Here is a 17,952-nt window from a genome sequence, read left to right as displayed (position 1 = left end):
TCCTAATTTCCAGTTTAATTTACTCAGTTTATATGCATTTGTTCCTGTGCCAACATTATGTTTTAGTTTTAACAGCACTCTGCCTCTCTCCCTGCTCCCCCCTCCCCCTGTATTTATTCCCTTGATATATTTACAGAAAGCAATCATATTTCTCCTCAGCCCTCATTTTGCTAGACTAAACAAGCCAAGATCTTTTAATCTCTTCATGTAAAACAGGTCTTCCTGATCATCTTAGCTGCCCTTTTCTATGCCTCTCCCAGTTTGACTTCATTTATTCCTCTGCATGGGCAAACTCTTCAGAGTACTCGTGATTTTTCAGCAGTATCTTGTACACCAGCATTAATGTTTCCTTAGTTTTATAAATTACCTTACATGAAATATCCTAGACTCAAACTGCCTTTTCCTTGATGGTATGACATTAGTAGCTCAAAGTCATCCTATGATTTAATACACAAAAATTCTCTGTAAAATTGGTCCTCAAGTGAGACACAGTAACATCCCTCTGTCAGGAAGGACAGAAATAATATGACATGTTACAAATGGGAATTGAGTGTGATCCACTGAGATGCAGTAGACTCTACTGAGGATGCTCAGAAATTATTTTCCAATTGCTTATTTAATTTCTTTCTGTATTTGAGTAACAGATCTTGTAATTGTACTGGTACATACCAGTTACTTATTAGGGGAAAAATTATTTCAATAATTTTCTTAATTTTTGTTTCAAAAGTAGGCGAGGAAATCCCCCTGATATTCTGAAAAACAAAATAAGTTTTAAATCAATATAAAGTATGAAATACCTTTCAAACATAGTGAAAGTACAAGTAGAAAATATGTTTCTAATACACAGTATGTTAAAGTGTGATTTTTATTCTTAATCCCCATCTCCATTACCAGCATGGAGGGGAGAGGGAAAGTAAAAAAAAAAAAAAAAAAAAAATTTCCACATTACTGATAGATCTGTTACTAGAGGTATTAAGGTACCTGGCTGTTCCCCTTTCCAATGCCTTTTTTCAATAACTTACTATTTTGCCAACATTTACTATTTCAAAGCTGAAGTCTTCCAGCCTCAAGATGAATCTCTTTAAAATGTCTTGAAAACATCTTAAAAAGCATATTACACATTACTAAGAATGAGACTGACAGGAAAAGACCATTGCTCTTCCACAATAAAAATATTCAGAATCGAAATAGCTCACGTGAGTTGCCGTCACTGTGAAAAACTTCTGTTGGCCTCCCTCATTAGCCTCTAGAAAAATAAAGTTTGGATATGCTCAGTAATGACTTCTTTGAACTTTGCAGCTAAAAATCTCATCCCATTCTAGTTGCACTGTCCATAATCTATTCCACAGCTAAGCAAGATCCTGTCTGCATCATTATCCACTGTGGGCCAAATCACAATGAAAAACCTGAAGGCTGAAAGTCCATTTCCATCGTGCTGCTTAGGATCCACTTTGGAGCCCAAGCAGGTCAGAGAAACACCATCACTTTGAAATGCAGAAGCATGAAGAAAAAAAAAACAGACCAAAGAACAGGAGAGCAGATCTAGACAAGAAGCCCAGAGATAACAAGGAACAAACTGTACTGGAATCTAGCAGGAGAGTTAGAATCACAATCCAGAGAAGACATGGCTTCTTAAGGAGGCTGGGTGATAGTTCCTCCAACTCTGCACAATATATAAATTACATACATTTAAATGAATAATGATGAAGATGGGTAATAGCATAATAGTCACCAACTAAAAAAGGAAGTCAACACTCATGATGTTGCACTAAAGAATAAATGGGAAGCATATTCCAAAATTATCAATATATTAACGCTCTAGGTATAAATAAGAACAGGGGAGGTGTTCATGTGCAAAGAATATGATCCAAACAACTCTGTTACAGAATCTTTTTATGACATTTTATTTCTGGAACATTTCAATGATGTATACTTGTGGTCTGTAATAAACCCGGCAAGGGACCACTTTTCTTAAAAACCTGTCTCTGCTTCAGAATCCCAGGCAACAGCCTGTCACCAAATGCTTAGGGATTACAAAGCTAATAAACACATCTAAAAATGGAGAATTGAAAAAGGGTAACTGTAGTGAGCTGGACATCTAGTATCACCAGAGAATGAAACAAACTGTCTAAAATGTCTAAAATGATGGGTTAATTAAGACAGACAAATTAAAATCTCAGGAATATTTGCTACACAACCCAAAGCAACAAAACTTTCTCAGAATTTTAAGGCTGTATGTGATATTTTATCTACAGAAAGGCTGAATCCAGTGCAGGACAACTCAATACTGAGTATAATTTTGATAGACAAAGCAGAATCAGCCACCAATTTGAAATCAGTAGTTCCTAATGCATTGTAAGAATCACATCACCCCAGCTATCTACTAACATTTGACGTGTACGAAAGCAATAAGGCATCAGTAGGGGAACTTATTTTTTGAAACCTCAAGAGGGCTCATTTTCCCAAGTTAACAGGAAACATTGGCAGAACAAAATGGCACAAATTTAACATAAGGAATATTAAAGTTGAGCATTATAATATTTGATAAATTTCATATATTACATATTTTTAGTAGGATGCATCTTAGATGGATCAAAGATTTGTTCAATGACAATCTCAAAATGAAGTTATTAATGGTAAGTTATAAAGCAGTGTAAATTTTTCCAGCAAAGACCTCAAGGCATTGATTCTTGATCCAATACTGTTAACAGCTTAATTGAACTAGAGAATGGTAAGTTTTGCCTGCAGAGTTTGCAGAAGACTCTGCAAAAGCACTGGGGTAAAAAATTACGAGAATGACAGAATATGAGTATTGTCTGATTTTCCTGGGAAAGTAATCACATTACAAAAAAAAAAAAAAAAAAAAAAATCTGAGAACCAGTAACATGCTGATACAGAAAATATACCAGGCTCTATTTGGAACAATGTTTACAGGTCATCAGGAGGCACTAAAAAGTAGTCATAAACAGCAACATCAGTTCTCAGAACAGTGCTGTGGTGAAAAAAAAAAAGGCTCATGTCATAAAATGCACGACTACTGTCCAATAAAAGAAACAAACCCTCTTGCTGCTTCAACATTGCATTTTTAAGGCTACTGCTCAAATATTGGTCCCAGTTCTGAAGTCCACACTTTAAGGATATGAAAATACTATAGGCTGGAAAACCAACCCTGCAAGATTTAAGGTGCTCAACTTAGTTTTTTAAAGAAAGACTCCTGGAGGATTTGATCTTGAGCAAAGATATTTATCAAATGGAAAGAATATATGAAAGCAAAAGAGTTCTGACAAAATTTTCAGAAAATAGTTTCTGGCTTATCAATATAGGATCAAAGTTACCCTGGCCACTGGACTAGGAAGCACAGGACTGTGCACATTGCTTTTGTGCAATTACAAACATTTTGCAACTCTGCATTAAAAAAATGAGTGCAATAAAACAAGTTTCTTGCCAATTGTCTGTACAGGTAAGGAAGGAAATATTTGCACGATATATGGGTATATGGTTTCACATTCCTCTGAAGAGCAAGAGACTTGTTGCAGCTGCAGGAAGACAGGAGGGTACTCAGCAGTTAAGAGAACCTGGTTGTAAGTATGCAAATGATAAAATGGCAACATTTCCATTTTATTTGGAAAACTGCTATTTGTTCAGGTATCTGTCTGCACCTGCAATATCTCTCCTCAGCTCAAAAAATCACTAAGAATTTTTTTGCTCACAGCACTAAACGAAGGCAAATTCTCATTTTACAGAGAAAAAAGGAGGAGCAGAAGAATAATTTAGACAACTTCTCATGATGCAGAAGATACAAAAACCAGAACCTCAAATGCCTGGAACCCACTCCAGTGCTCCAGTAGTTAGGCAATTCTTATCTTCCGCACCCTAGCCGCAAATTTAACACCATTTGAAGTTATTTATACAGCTCAATATATCAGCAAAATGTCTGTAACATGTTTTCTATAAGCATTATGTCTCAGCATAACAAAACCCTCTACAACACTCTGTGCCTAGATTTATGCAGCAAAAAACCCATCTCTTTCCCATGAGTAGGAGCTGTGCTGATTAGTAGGTTTACTACATAATAATCAGAACTGATTTCAGGAGGTAAACAGGATAAAAAGGGATAGTAGTAGTCCACATACAGGAAGAAAAGTGTAAGAATGAAAAATATTCTGGAAGCACCACTGAATTACAAAAAAAAAAAATTAAAAAAAATCAGTATATGAGGATCAAGAAGGATTTGCTTGTATTTTAAGTATTATTGACTAGGGATTCACTTACCACTCTCTTGGTCAGAAATTATTATAAATCTGACTCTCAAAACCAGAAAACCTAGAAAGGGCAAATCCCAAATGTAACAATGGACCTTGACTCAATGCCCAGTCTGACATTTCCTACATCTGACCTTCAGTAGTACCAAACAAGTTACAAGTACTCCCCAAACTAACACAGGTGAATGTTCACACTGCTGAAGGTGCTAAGCATGAGCCTTCAAAGATCATGCTGACTTTTGCTCATTTAGTTCCTAGCAGTTCTTACCAAGAATAAAAAAATAATTACCCCCCACCCTCAATCTCAAACAGCTAACGGTCAGAACTCCATGCTTTACCACCAAGGCTTTTTTTCCACAGAAATATAGAAAAGTATTTAATCGATGTAGCATATATTTAACACACGTAATCATATGATGAAATTCTAACTGGCTTCAAGATTTCACCTGAAGACACCACCTCTAAAAACAGAATAGAACATTGCAGGCCCAATTTCTAAGTGTTCACAACTACAGACCCTTGCCAGTATTTCAAAAACCCAAAGTATATGAAGGGCCCCCCTCTTCTGTATCCCACTTTAAACACAATCACAATGAAATTAAGCCAGACACCCTTTAACAGAAAATTGGAAGGGCATTTAGAGGAGGGACATAGCTCAATTAGTTCAAAAAGAATGTTTTTCTGCAGCTAATCTAACAAGAACAGTCACCATTTTAAAAAATGAACCAGAAATATTCACCACACACACTGATCATTTTAGCTACTTGTTTTATTCCTTTTCAAGAAGTTCCATTAACCTGTTCAACTTTTGGTCCAGGGCTGAACGGTGCCGTATGAGTCCAGAACTTTATTAGGACTTTTTACCAATGGTGCATAATACCCATGCAAGTTAAGACCCATAACAGTATCTAGGTAGTCAATTAATTTCATGTATTTAGTTACAGTAAACATTCAGTATCAGTCTCTGGGGATCCTTGACATCACCATCGTATACATATACTTCAGTTCCCCGTGAAGATGGTAATGTTGCAAATATGAGTAAAAATACTGTGAGGCAGGCAAAAACAAAATACAAGCACATATAAACACTGATGTGGGGCTTGGCATATGACACTGGGCCTATCCCTCTAGCTTTCTCCATGTCCACAACATGCCATTTCAAGTCAGTGGGAATCCCAGTCCCAATGTGTTTTGGAGGCTGAACATACCTGAGGTTACTACAATACTTTCCCCATGATAAATGAGTGTGCTTAGATGCTATGGAAATTCAAAGCCTTTTGCATATATAATTAGAACAGATGTGGCTTATGGTAAACAAGGAGAAAACGCTCAAATGGAATTTAGAAAAAACATCCTTTGAGTGGCATTGGAAACTTTCACAACAAAGATCAAGGTGTTTACAAGGCAAGTCCAGCCAATATATTACTTCTCCTCTAATCCAGAGGACACAACTGTAGGGACAATTCCATGTGTTACCAGCTCAGTTCCCACTGAATCGCAAATAAACGTCCTGGTTTAAGTCACTCAAGATCCAATGCCACCTATGCAGCTAGACACACTCTGTGGTAGAAATCACAAATTCTGTAAGACTCTGTTGAAACAGATGGGAAATTTAGCAGCAACCTCCTCCAAATTAATAAACAGATGTTTAGAATAGATTACACAGGAAAACAAGTGAATAAAATCACAAACATTTTTCAGTTTGAAATAACACACTTGCAGGACATTATTGATGGTTAATAAAGTTGTCGATACCACTAATCTTAAGGTTTATATCTTTAATTTTTAAAATTAGTGAGATGAATGAGGACAATTTATAACTCGCAAAGCTCTGATTACATATTGGCTGAAAATACAGTAAGATAACATGTATACATCTATGTTCATTCTGGGTTCAAGGCCTATTCAATACCCTAGACAGAAATCGAGTTTTTGTTTTAAATAAAACTAGTCTACATCACAATTCTGAAGCAGGATACTGGTTCCCTGGCAAATTCTACTGTGATGCAGTCGTGCAAACAAAACACTATAAACGATGGAACATGGTAAAATGCTGTTTCATTTACTGCTGCTAAGGCATCTGCTGGAAAGCATCAACCTTACGTGGAACTTGTTTCCTTCTTTGTGCTCCCCTACAAACTGGAATGGTTCAGTGAACAATATTTCTCTATTAAGTTCTGAAATAGTATTTAACAGTAGTTAAAACTAGATGATAATTTGGGGTACCTCCGTTTCTGAAACTACTTATGTATACTTTGGGCTTAGGTCATTTTCATAACAAATCTTTCTTCTTAACTAGCACAACACACTAGTTGAGTGTGTTGTGAACAGTTCAGATAGATGGATCAAACAGTAATGATTAAGCCATCAGAAAAAACATAACAGGGGGCAGGGAATCAATTACATAGATAGGCGTCAAATTCAGATTTTTTGCCTTTAACGAGAGACGGTCTAAAGAAAAGTCTAAAATGCAAATACTGCCAAATTGGGGGATTTATCAACTTAGAACCTTATGACTTCAGTCCATCTCCACCATTACGTAAACAAGGTTTTGAAAGGATTGTCTCTTGTACTAAACTGGCTGTAAAATGAAAATAAAATTTACAAGGTCTTTATAATATCTTTTAAAGATGGAGCAGAGTCATTCACTATTTTCCTCAGTTTAATACTTCAAGTGCCAAGTTGCCTCTCAAATTCCACCAAATAATACATTTTCTCATTCATTTTCTTAACAAACATTCTGCTTCTGTTTAACATTTCAAACTTGAAATTGATCCCTGTGAAAATAACGTTAGTGTGTTTAAAAATACAAAGTATAGAGGAGGTAAAAGATACTTCATAATTAAGAGGGGGAAAAAAAACCAGTTCTATTTTGGCTAAGCCAGTACAGAGGAAAGAAAAGATAGACAATTAACTCTCTACCACAGTGATACTTCTGAGATAAAATCAGACTGTAACTCACTTCAGGCCCAATGTTCTCTTCAGGTTCATAGGTTACAAATGATTTACAGTCACCATCTTGTACTTGGCATTCTGGCTTTTCCCATATTGGTAAATACTTTATAACCAAAGCATTTTCATGTTTTAGAAATACCTTTGCTAAAATGGCCTAACACAACTCAAATTGCTTTAGATCAAAGCAGATTTAAATAAAATGTCCCTCTGCTTCTTTACAGGAGGTAAAAAAAAATGCTCTGTATATCTGGTGCCTGTATTCCTGTTCTTTCACATTAGAGCTGTAAGTCTCCTCTTTCAGGTCACGTCTTCCGCATAAAAGTGCTAAACTAATGCCGCTTAATGACAAATTAATGTCCATGAATAAAAAATACACCTCTAATAGCATAGAGTAATTTGCCATTACAATATCATCATTGGACATGCCCCTGGTTTAATACGATGTATTTAATTCATAACTTAATGAGTGATATATAAAAAGAGAGAGATGAACCCTGCAATTACATTTATGTGAGTCTGTCACCTTATTTGTAAAACCTTAGAGTCATTTACATTCAAATTAGAACAAATGAGTGATTTCACAAAGTGCAGTGATAAATGACCATTGCTGCACAAGACAGAACTGTATTTCCTGTGAAAACATTAACAGTTTCCTATTATTTGTTAAAAATTACAATGCATATTGCCCAGTGTTGTGTGAATAATGACTTTTTTACTGATTAGGTCAGAAGACTAATACAGAGTAAAAATAAATAATTTTTCTTTTCATTTTTTTCTGATTTTAGCTTGAATTTATCTGCTCAAACTGTTATGGACTCACACTGCCACCTGCTGCCCACGCCTGGGGAGGAAGGGCCCCGACTGCTTTATTTCAGCTCCAGTTCAGCCACTCGGGTTTCATCTCTTGCAATCAAACAAATTTTCCTGCCAGATTGCTAACTGGGCATGTCGCCGAGGACACCAGCAGCAAGGGTAGCTGCACTACCCAATTACGAATACTGCCATTTTGGGGGTTCGTGCATCTACACCACCTCAATTAGTAAGGAGAATTAAAAACTAAAGACATTGGGGGGGCAGGAGGGACGGGGGGACATAAAACATTATTATTGGTAATAAACGGTAGATGGTAATAAAACCAACGAAGGATTTTGTACACTAAGCATTCTGGGATTCATCAGACTCTGTTTACAGCTTTATAAAAATACTAGAAAGATTCCAGAAGCAGGAATCTTTCAGGGCCTGAGGGACAGAAAGGTCAGGTAAGGAGGCAACATTGGCTAGAAAGACAACACAAGAAGGGCAGGGAGGGAAACAGTAAAGCAATACAGCTTCTTTGTTCCTATTTAAAACACACACCAAAGCTGTTCTCCCTTCCTGACAAAAATTGCAAAGAGAAGGAAGATGTAGCAGTATTTGCCTCTTCCCAACTTGCGACCTCTCCTGCAACGCTGATGCGGAAGACTGGCAATGTGTGTCCATACAACTAGTTAGACAGTATGGGACCTTTAATCTTGCCAGCAGTAGTAAACCTAGACACTCCACCATCATTTTTTACACATCCATCAGCAATTCCAATTCAGCTTTGCCAACTATTACTTCATTAGGAAAAGCAGCACGCACGCACACACACACGCACAACGCCAGCAGGTTCCTGACCATAGTTGCACCACTTTCTCTAACAGTTAACACCCCAGGAGCAGAATATCCACCATCACATCGCAGCTAAAGAGCAGCAAGTGGCTTACAGTAAGAATGGGATTCAAAGTGACTGGGTATACTGTTTTTACTTTCCTCAGACACCAACTGAAAAATGGAGAAAACCACCATAATTTTTTCCCCCCCGAGTCCCATTCTAAGTTGGAATCCTCAGTAGTGCATTCACATTTCATATATATAAATCTGTATCTCTGTAACATATCTGTATGTTAAAGAGAGAGAGGAGATAAATTCTCAAAGTTATATTTGAGGCTTCTACAAGAATTTCCCTAATGATTGTCAATAGATCAATGACTCAACAGGTGACAAAATATGCTCCTTCAAAAAATAGCAGGCTAGCACAGCAACAACTGGTTGCTTAACACTGAAAACTGGCAAAATGCAAGACGACATTATTTTCTGTGTAGTTTGTCTTCTTGGTATGCGAAGGTCTCTCTTTCCACCACGGGATGAAGTTGGTAGGCTCAAGTTTGATGGTGGTGGTTTTCTAAAACTCCACTCTAATTCTGGGAGAGTTTGGGGGTGGAGAATGTGCATGCATGTACTTAGATTAAAAACTCAGTATTAGTTAAAAAAAGGCAAGCCCTGGTTGCTAGATGACCTTTAGATTTTTTTTCCCCAGCAGTTTAATTTGCTCTATATGAAAAACCCAGGAGCTAAAATCCCAACTGAGCTGGGGCTTCTAGCAATACAAAGGTGATGCTCTCAATCTCTGGTGTAAGAATTAATTCATCTCTGAAGGAGTGTATCTTAGTGAAATTTGGGATTGTGTTGTTGGCACTATTCCAAACGGAGAAGTTGGGTTTAAGAAAAAATAGCTTTGAAGCTCTGGCCCCACTACAAATGTAAACCATGCACTCTCCTTTTAATTCCACAGGCAGATTCACTTGTAGCTTCTTCCTTTTAAAAACAGTAACATATTTCAATCTATAAACACATTCAAATAGTTTAAAATTAGTAGAAGGAAAGATCCAGATCATTAGGTGTTCATACACCATGAAAAATTTTTGTTTTATAAGGCTAGATTGACCATTACAGTAGAAAGTTAAAAATCAAAAGCCCCTACCCAAGGTAATTTGCCTCTTCAATTATTACCAAAAATTATTCCAGGAGGTCTTATTTTATCCTTTATGAGCTGATTAATCTAATTTTTGCATTCGAGGCCTGATCCTGCTATCTGCTTTTGTATACAAGAATCCAGAGCATACAGTACAGAGGAGACTCCAAGAAAATTCCAGTTGACTGCTGCTGTACAGTGCTGTGTTTTTTCAGGCTCATTTTAGTCACTCACCTAAAAGGTTCTTCGCAGCTTAAATAATCCCTCTTTAAAGATGCTCCAACTGACATCAGTAGCAAGCGGGCAGATACACCTTTGGCAGAGTTCTATCCACTGTAATGAAGTTTGTAAAAGGTAACCTAGTACATTTCCCATTTAGCAGGGAACTTAACGCAGTTAAAACTAACGGGAAAACTGGCATCAAACTTTTAACTTCATTTACACAAAAACATTTATGAACCCAAGAACAATTTTTTAACAGTCAGGGGAACTTTAATGGCAATTAGGATCACTGTTCATGTCTACTACACTTGCTGCTCCTAGCTACTGTGAGAATAGGAAATGATTTCCAGCATTGAGTACAAAGACAGTCAGCTAACACGACTTCTAATAAGGCTGTATTGAAAATATGTAACTGTCCAGCCAATAAACATGACATAAATGATATCCCAGACTCTGTCCAGTATGTAAACTTATTTGTTCTTCACAAAATCTGCCTGATCTGGCAGCAGTAATTTAAAGGGGTAAATGCTAACAATCATACCATGTCCTGCCTCTCAGAAATGAGTGGTTTGCTTTGGACAGTTCTGCAACTTTTAAACCCCTCACTCACACCTATCACCCTATTATGTTGAATGTAACTCAGGAGGTATATAAAACTCCACTGATAACAATAATACTGGACTTGAGAAAATACAGAAAAATCAGTCAGCTTTACAATTTCAAATATGGACAGTCTTATGTCCCAAGTCCCTGAATGCAAGTGGAAATCAAACTCTGGTTTATAAAGTGATTACTAAAGCCATACCCACACAATATTGAGTTGATGTTGATCAGTAGAAGGAAATCCCATTAAAAACTCATATTCTCAATAGCATTCCCTCCTTATTAAGACTCTTTGGCTGTTGAAATAATTTGCAGTTTGTAGCTCTCTTTGGTACTGAATACACACACAGCTGAGGAAAAAGACAAAACTTCTTACATCTACCATCAGATATATAACTCAGACATATATATGAAACAAACATTTCTATGTTCTGAATAAATCTTTTAACACACTTATTCTCTTGCATAAGGATAAAGTCATCATGTACCCTTCAGAAAAATATTTACAAGCTTTAAAGTGCAAAATAGTTCTCACACACACGCTGCCTAATACCATATTCTCTACAACTCCATTTAAGAAGTCAGTTCTCAGATCTCCATCACATTCAATCATTCAATGCCTTCAACTAGCTTTCTGTTGCCTTCTCCAACGTCGTAGTAGGACAGTTACAGTCCACTGGAACTCCAAAGGCTAAAACTTTCAAAAGGGAAACAAGACATTCAGAAAACCCCTTCCCATTATATTTCAAAGTCTACCTGTTGGTTGCAGGTCTCTGCATTAGCCTCCTTTGAAAAACCTCAGCCAAAACTGACAATCAATCTGAGCTAGAAGAGGAACTCAGGAAACAAGAGTCTTAGAGAATTGGATGTGCACTCTGCAAGGAAATGCTGTGTGCATGATCACAGATCTTAGTGCAATTCAAGATACACAAAGCTCAAGTCTTCAGCTTGGTTTTCCCACACCTATGTAGCAGCAATACTACTAAGAACAATCACATTGCCTTACCGTTTGTATAGGTTGAGACGGATGTGTGAGATTTCAAGCCCTGTTTCAATGTTTAAAGTACCCGAGAATTATGCAGATGACACGATTGGAGAGATTCATGAATATGTATGTATTTCAAATAAAATACATCAGCATGCTTCAAAAAGTCCCCTCTACAAATGAAGCTAAAAACAAAACCCCCAAACAGCAAAGGCTGGGGAGTAATCATAATTCAGGATATGACACTGCTGAGGCAGGGGGAGAAGTCTGCACAACACAAAGCTGGAATTAAGATCCAAAGTAAGGAAGGAACGCTTGGGCATTTCTCTTGTTTGCAAGTAGAGAAAATATGATCTACAATTCTTTTAAAATAAAACTTAGTGAATTATCAATCCAAAATGAGAAGTTTTCCAATGAGAAAATGGAATAAACATTAGATACTACAGCACATTTGATAATGTGAAGTTTATAGATGATAAAACACGTTTAGTAAGCTAGCAGTGTTTTCAGAAACCTCCATTGTGTCATGCTATCATAAACACCTTGGAGATGTACATTACCTAATTGGGGGTGGGGAGAAAGAATGTTCCTCTCCTTTTTTCTGTCTTACCTTTGATCAAAAACTCTTCATAAAAATTCCATAAATGTGCTTCTAACAATTTGTTACAGAAATCTTTTTGAGATTTATCAACAAATTAAAGTGCTCTAAGCTGGCTGGTCTGTAAGAAAGAGGATCTGTCTTATATAATAAACAAGATGTTATTTTGACTGAGACAACTGAGCGGAAATTCCTTAAAGATCAGTGAATATAAAAGTCAACGTTGGCTGGAGATGAATCTGCTCCCAGTGCACTGCAAATCATCTTCGACAATTAGACACTTCAACAATCATATTCGATGAATTACATCAGTACAATCTTGCTTGGAACCTCACAGACTACAAATACGCCTTGGAACAGATATACGTATGGGCCACACCAATTGCATTTGTAGCAAAAAAAATCCTTATTGAAATCCATGGAACAATTACAGGCCCCAGATAAAAGTATCAAGAAGAAATGAAACTGTCTTAAGCTCCAAAAAACTGACAAGCTGGATCATTTAGAAAAAGAGAAGAACTAGAACAAGCTCTAACCGTAAGAGCAGCACACTATGGGAAAAGCCTGGTCCAATGCAAACAATTAAAGATAACCCTAACAAGTTTAAACTCTGTCATCATTACACAACAACAATAAACGACAGCTAGGTCCCACATACTATATTTCCTGAATTTATGCTAAACTAAGCTAAGTTCATGATCTCTGAACAATTCAAAACAGCAAGAAAGAAATTCACTAGTACAGTAAATGAAGAACTCTGCAGCACTCAGCTTCATCAGAAAGAAGAGAAAAGACAAGCATTATTCACTTCCCATCATCTGTATCATAGCACGTGGGGTGACAAGACACCCCAGTTACCAACTGCAGCAAGGATAAGTGGCTATAAGGAAGCTTTCTTTACTTCGATTTTCTTTTTAGATAGTACTAAAATAAAGCAATAGATATTTTTAAAATCACCAAATAGTATGTAGAACATAAACAGATATTTGATTTAGTTAATTTGGACCCTGAAAGATATCACAGTCTTTATGCATGGTACCTTGTTGGACTTTACTAAAAAGGCTTATACAGCTACTCAAGGTTGATTACTTGTATGGACTGCAACTTTGCAGAACAAACAAGACAGACAAATTCTTACTGTGATCTATTCAGACTGCAAATCTGTCCACAGATAATACATTGCTGGGGTGAACCTGGTAAAAAATACTGTAAAAAGAGTAAAATACAGTCTAAGGCCCAACTTGATGTAAGCTGCAGTCATCCCACAGATGTCCACACAGATTCAAAACCTTACAATGAGACCCTGATTCAAAAATACTTTACAGAACTACCACTGCTCTGTCTTTCAACACATATTCTCCTCCTTATTCCCCACCCTTCATCCCCTACCTTATTCAATCCCTCCATCATTGTAAATCTGGACACTAGGTCCCACCTCCTCTTCATTTTTACACCAGTGTAGCTCCAGTTACCCTACCTTGGCATACTACTCAAAGTACAACAGAGCTCTTTCACATCATCTGAGTAACTGCATATTGACCGTCACCTCCAGAGAATTTTTACTGGTCTGTTAATTACAAAGTAATGTTTGCTCACTCCAGGGTTTTTGGGGGGGGGGGGGGAATGGCGTGGTTTTGGAGTTGATTTTTTGTTTTGGTTTGGCTTTATTGTTGTGGGGTTTTTTAATTCTTTAGCAGACTGTCCCTACATACTTGACTATGGCCTGCACATCAAGGATGAGATCCAAAGCACTGCTAATTCTACAGCTGTCTTTCCACTGCAGTGACCTTGGGATTAAAAGTATCAAGATGGTGCCCAGGGAAGAGCTACAAATACCAGAGGCTACTCAACACAGGTCATGGAAGAAGTTAGTACATTAGGCATGTACCTGCTCCTTTCCTACAATCCTCTCATATCCCTACCTCACCAGCAATACAATATTCAGCTTTTTCCCTGCTCTTCAGTATTTCCCCTAGCTTCTTTGCTGCAGTGGTTTCTTTGGTTCAATTTCTGACGAAGACAGAGCATGTAAGCAGCAGAGACACGCTCACACTGATTGATTTGTTAGGGGGACATTAAATACACTGTATGACTATCAGTGTTAGGCTTGTATCTTTTTTCTCATTACAGTAACCCCCTTCCCATGCCTGCCTGACAAATGGTAGGCCAAATGGCTTTGTGGCTTATCTGCCATCTCACATTTCTTATTTCTCAAACCAACAACCTTTCCCATTACATTCCACGTCTATTCTCTCAGAAAAACTAAATCCCTCCTTACATTCCTGAAAACAAACTAATACAAACTGCAATACTCTACCAGGTCCTTTAACTTTCTAATCAATTTATAATGCACAAATTAATACCACCTTATTGTCTGAACATACATGTTCAAGGCTTCCCTAAGGCTAACACTCAAAGAACAGATTCTTTCTCCATAAGACACAGAGCCTTCAAGTACGTCCTGAAGCTTTTCACATGAGATCCTGCATGCCTATGGTACTCAGTAGCTCAGTGTGCTGCCAAGCACACTCAGAGTGCTCAAAGGCAGTTATGCTGTTGGAAGGCAAGTGCATACAGAGAGGATTGTGCTGACATGCATTTCCAGGTCCAACTGTTGCACAGATAGAGCCAGTGCACCCTATTTCAGAAACAATACTGAAAAATTACAAAGAAAAGGAAACAGTTCTGTAGAATTGCTATTGCCTTTTTTTTTTTATTAATAAGGCTTTTCATTTTTATGGTTCTTGCTACAATCACGAGCCATCTCCTATACAAGCCAAGCACAAAAAATTATTTTACTGGATTTAGAGTTTTTGCTTCATAATGACAGCCCTAATGTTGATAGGGTTATCAACATTATGGGCACAAGGCCAGTTGAGAATAAGGTGCCGTTGTAATAAGCCCTACCCCTTCAGTGAGAGGTAGTAGTGCCCTGGAATACGCATCAATATTCTGTTATGAACACTTATGCATCTGAATGCTTCACAATACTCATGATTGCAATATGGAAATATTTAACATTTGATAAACTGAGGCAGAAGAAGGCCTATTCTCTGCTAAAGGAAGGAATCAAACTCCCACGTGCTGATACTAATGAGTGGACCATCCTTGTTTCCAGGACTGACATGGACAAAACGGATGGGAGGAGAAAGCACCTATCACAAACCAATACCCAAATTACACTAAAAATTCAGGTCTCCTGAAATCCAGATTATTGCCATTTAGGCTATCCCAGGTATTGTACTAATACTCTCCTACTGAAATTAGACTTGAAACAAAAATTTACCAAACACAAATGGCTGATAATTAGGGAGAGAAGCCTCACCTGAATGAGATAGTGAGAACATAAACTGAGAAGCTCCAGCAGCTGCAAATGACTCCCAGCTGCTAGGACATCCTGTATCACCCCTGGTTCCAAGAGGATCTGTGAAGAAGAAAATGGAAGGTTTGTCACGTAGAATTCAGAGTACTTGTAGAAAATACTACAGGCCTTTGTTATTTCAGACATTTAAGTCAACATAAAGAACAGAAAGAGAACAATTAAGCGTATAGAGAAGTCTTTGCAGGATGGGGACAGAGTTTTTAAAGTTCACCTGAACTGCCCAAAAGATTTTTAAGCAGATTTTCCTTTGAGAGTCCATAAGCCACATTACCCCCTTAATCCTTTAAAACTAAGTGTATGTTATTTATTTTAAAAAGAGACTTTTCAAAATAACAGAACCTCTTTTTGTTATCCATATACCTGTATGCTTCCATATATACTGATGAATCAGGCCAACAGAATTGACTCGGAAGTCTCCACAGTTAATATTATTCACGTTCTAAAAAATACACAAGGCTAGGAACACCCCTCCCATTCTGCATGGTACCACTTCACATTTTTCCTAACCACTGTCTTCATTTTACAGAGCAATGCTGTGAAGCCACAGAGTGAGCATGCTGCTGGGGAAGTGCCAGAAAGGGCTTAGAAACCAAGACTGATTATTCTGTCACTTGCTCACATAAAACTCCTACTCATTTCAATTAAAATCACGCATAGGCAGCAGCCAGGATAATTGGGCCTCAGCTCCTAGCCTGCTGTCTTGGGGTCAGATTATCAGAGCATCCCTTTTCAGGGCACAGAAAAGTCTTTGGGAATACAGACAGTGGTCAACTTCTTATCAGCAATCACATCACAAACTATATTTAAATATAATATTAATTTGGAGAAATGGTGCAACATCCAACAAAAATCAGAAATGCATAAGAAAAAATAATTTTTCAAAGATACTCAGTTTATTCAGAGTTTTTCCTTGTTGTATTTCCCCTGGTAACTTTGGTATCACACCACATGAGGTCAGTCTCTCACTGCTCCACAGCGAATTAAAGCTTTTTTTCAGATCCTTTTTCTTCTGCCCACACGATTTAGTTTTATCTCACAGCATCATTTATATGTCTCAAATGCAGTGGAATAAGGAGGATGGCAAACAAAAGGAAAGACACTCATCTGCATCTTTTACAGTTAAACTGTTTTTGAGGAAAATGAAAAAAATATGTATGCATTTCTTCAAGCAAAACCACAAATTATCTCCAACATAATGCATATACTAGGAACAGAAGAGAAGGGGATTGATTCTTGTTTATATCAAGAACTCATTTACATTGAGTTCTGTCAGTCTATGACATGCTTAAGGCTTGTGCAAATCACTGTATATATTCATACTAGGTTTTAAGTGAACAGATATGCAATTTACATACTGTATAAAAGTTCTTTATCTAGCCAGAAAGACATGTAAGGATCTTCATGTTAATGAGAATCAGGCCCAGCACAATCCAGGTTTTTTGGCTGGTGCTAATGAGGTTGCTATGCATGACAAGAGGTAGTTCAATAGAAAGCTAGAAAGGATTTCAGTTACAAAAATATCTCCAATAGGTATATTTTAAAAAAAGAGCAGCACTGTCAAATATTTTCAAGTGAGAACTCAAGGTCAGACTGACAAAGCAAGCTATTTTAGACTTTGCAGTGTTTGTTATTCAGGCATCATTTACACTGAGGCAGTTGTCATCTGATGTCAAATTACTTACTAAGTGCCAGCCACCAGCTTAGCATTGTTAAAGACACAATATAAAGAAAACCAGAACCCTAAGCAGATTACTACCTTGTAGGTATAGATAAACTATATTTAACTGTGATAATATTAATATATTTTAAAGCTACAGCAATCCATTTACAAAAGATACTAGTAGCATTATGAGATGAGAAGTAGAAAAAGAGGAAAGGAAGTGACTGGTTACTACCTAGAGGTGATATGCACAAAGTCAGCAACAAGAGATTATTTCAAGGTGGCAGACATTTCTTACATGTTTTTCTACTTCTTAAGGCTTTCCTATACCACACAAGATTTATTCTGCTGAGATACCTTGGGAAACACAACGGTGAATACGTTAACTGAGGAAAGTCTATTTTGTCTCTTCCCAAGACTTTGCCTTAATGGAACTATCTGAATTTTTATTCAATACTCATTTGGATATAGGCAAAAATACAAATTCATCCATGCTAAATGTTCACCATCAG

The 17,952-nt window shown here is 37.2% G+C and overlaps 1 protein-coding gene across 5 annotated transcripts in view; it reads right to left on the bottom strand.

Annotated features, from left to right (window-relative positions):
• The window catches only part of KLHL32 (kelch like family member 32), a 130,395-nt gene that overhangs the window by 46,161 nt on the left and 66,282 nt on the right, over window positions 1–17,952 (bottom strand). For all 5 annotated transcript variants that reach the window (XM_049817648.1, XM_049817647.1, XM_049817649.1 and 2 more), the window contains one exon: window positions 15,724–15,822. In XM_049817648.1, coding sequence (XP_049673605.1) covers window positions 15,724–15,822 — 99 coding nt within the window. The remainder of the gene's footprint in view (window positions 1–15,723; window positions 15,823–17,952) is intronic.

Source organism: Accipiter gentilis, chromosome 15 (assembly GCF_929443795.1).
Source record: "Accipiter gentilis chromosome 15, bAccGen1.1, whole genome shotgun sequence".
Taxonomy (NCBI): Eukaryota; Metazoa; Chordata; class Aves; order Accipitriformes; family Accipitridae; genus Astur; species Astur gentilis.
The sequence above is the reverse complement of the archived record's forward strand: the minus strand, read 5'-3'. Positions and strand labels throughout refer to the sequence as shown.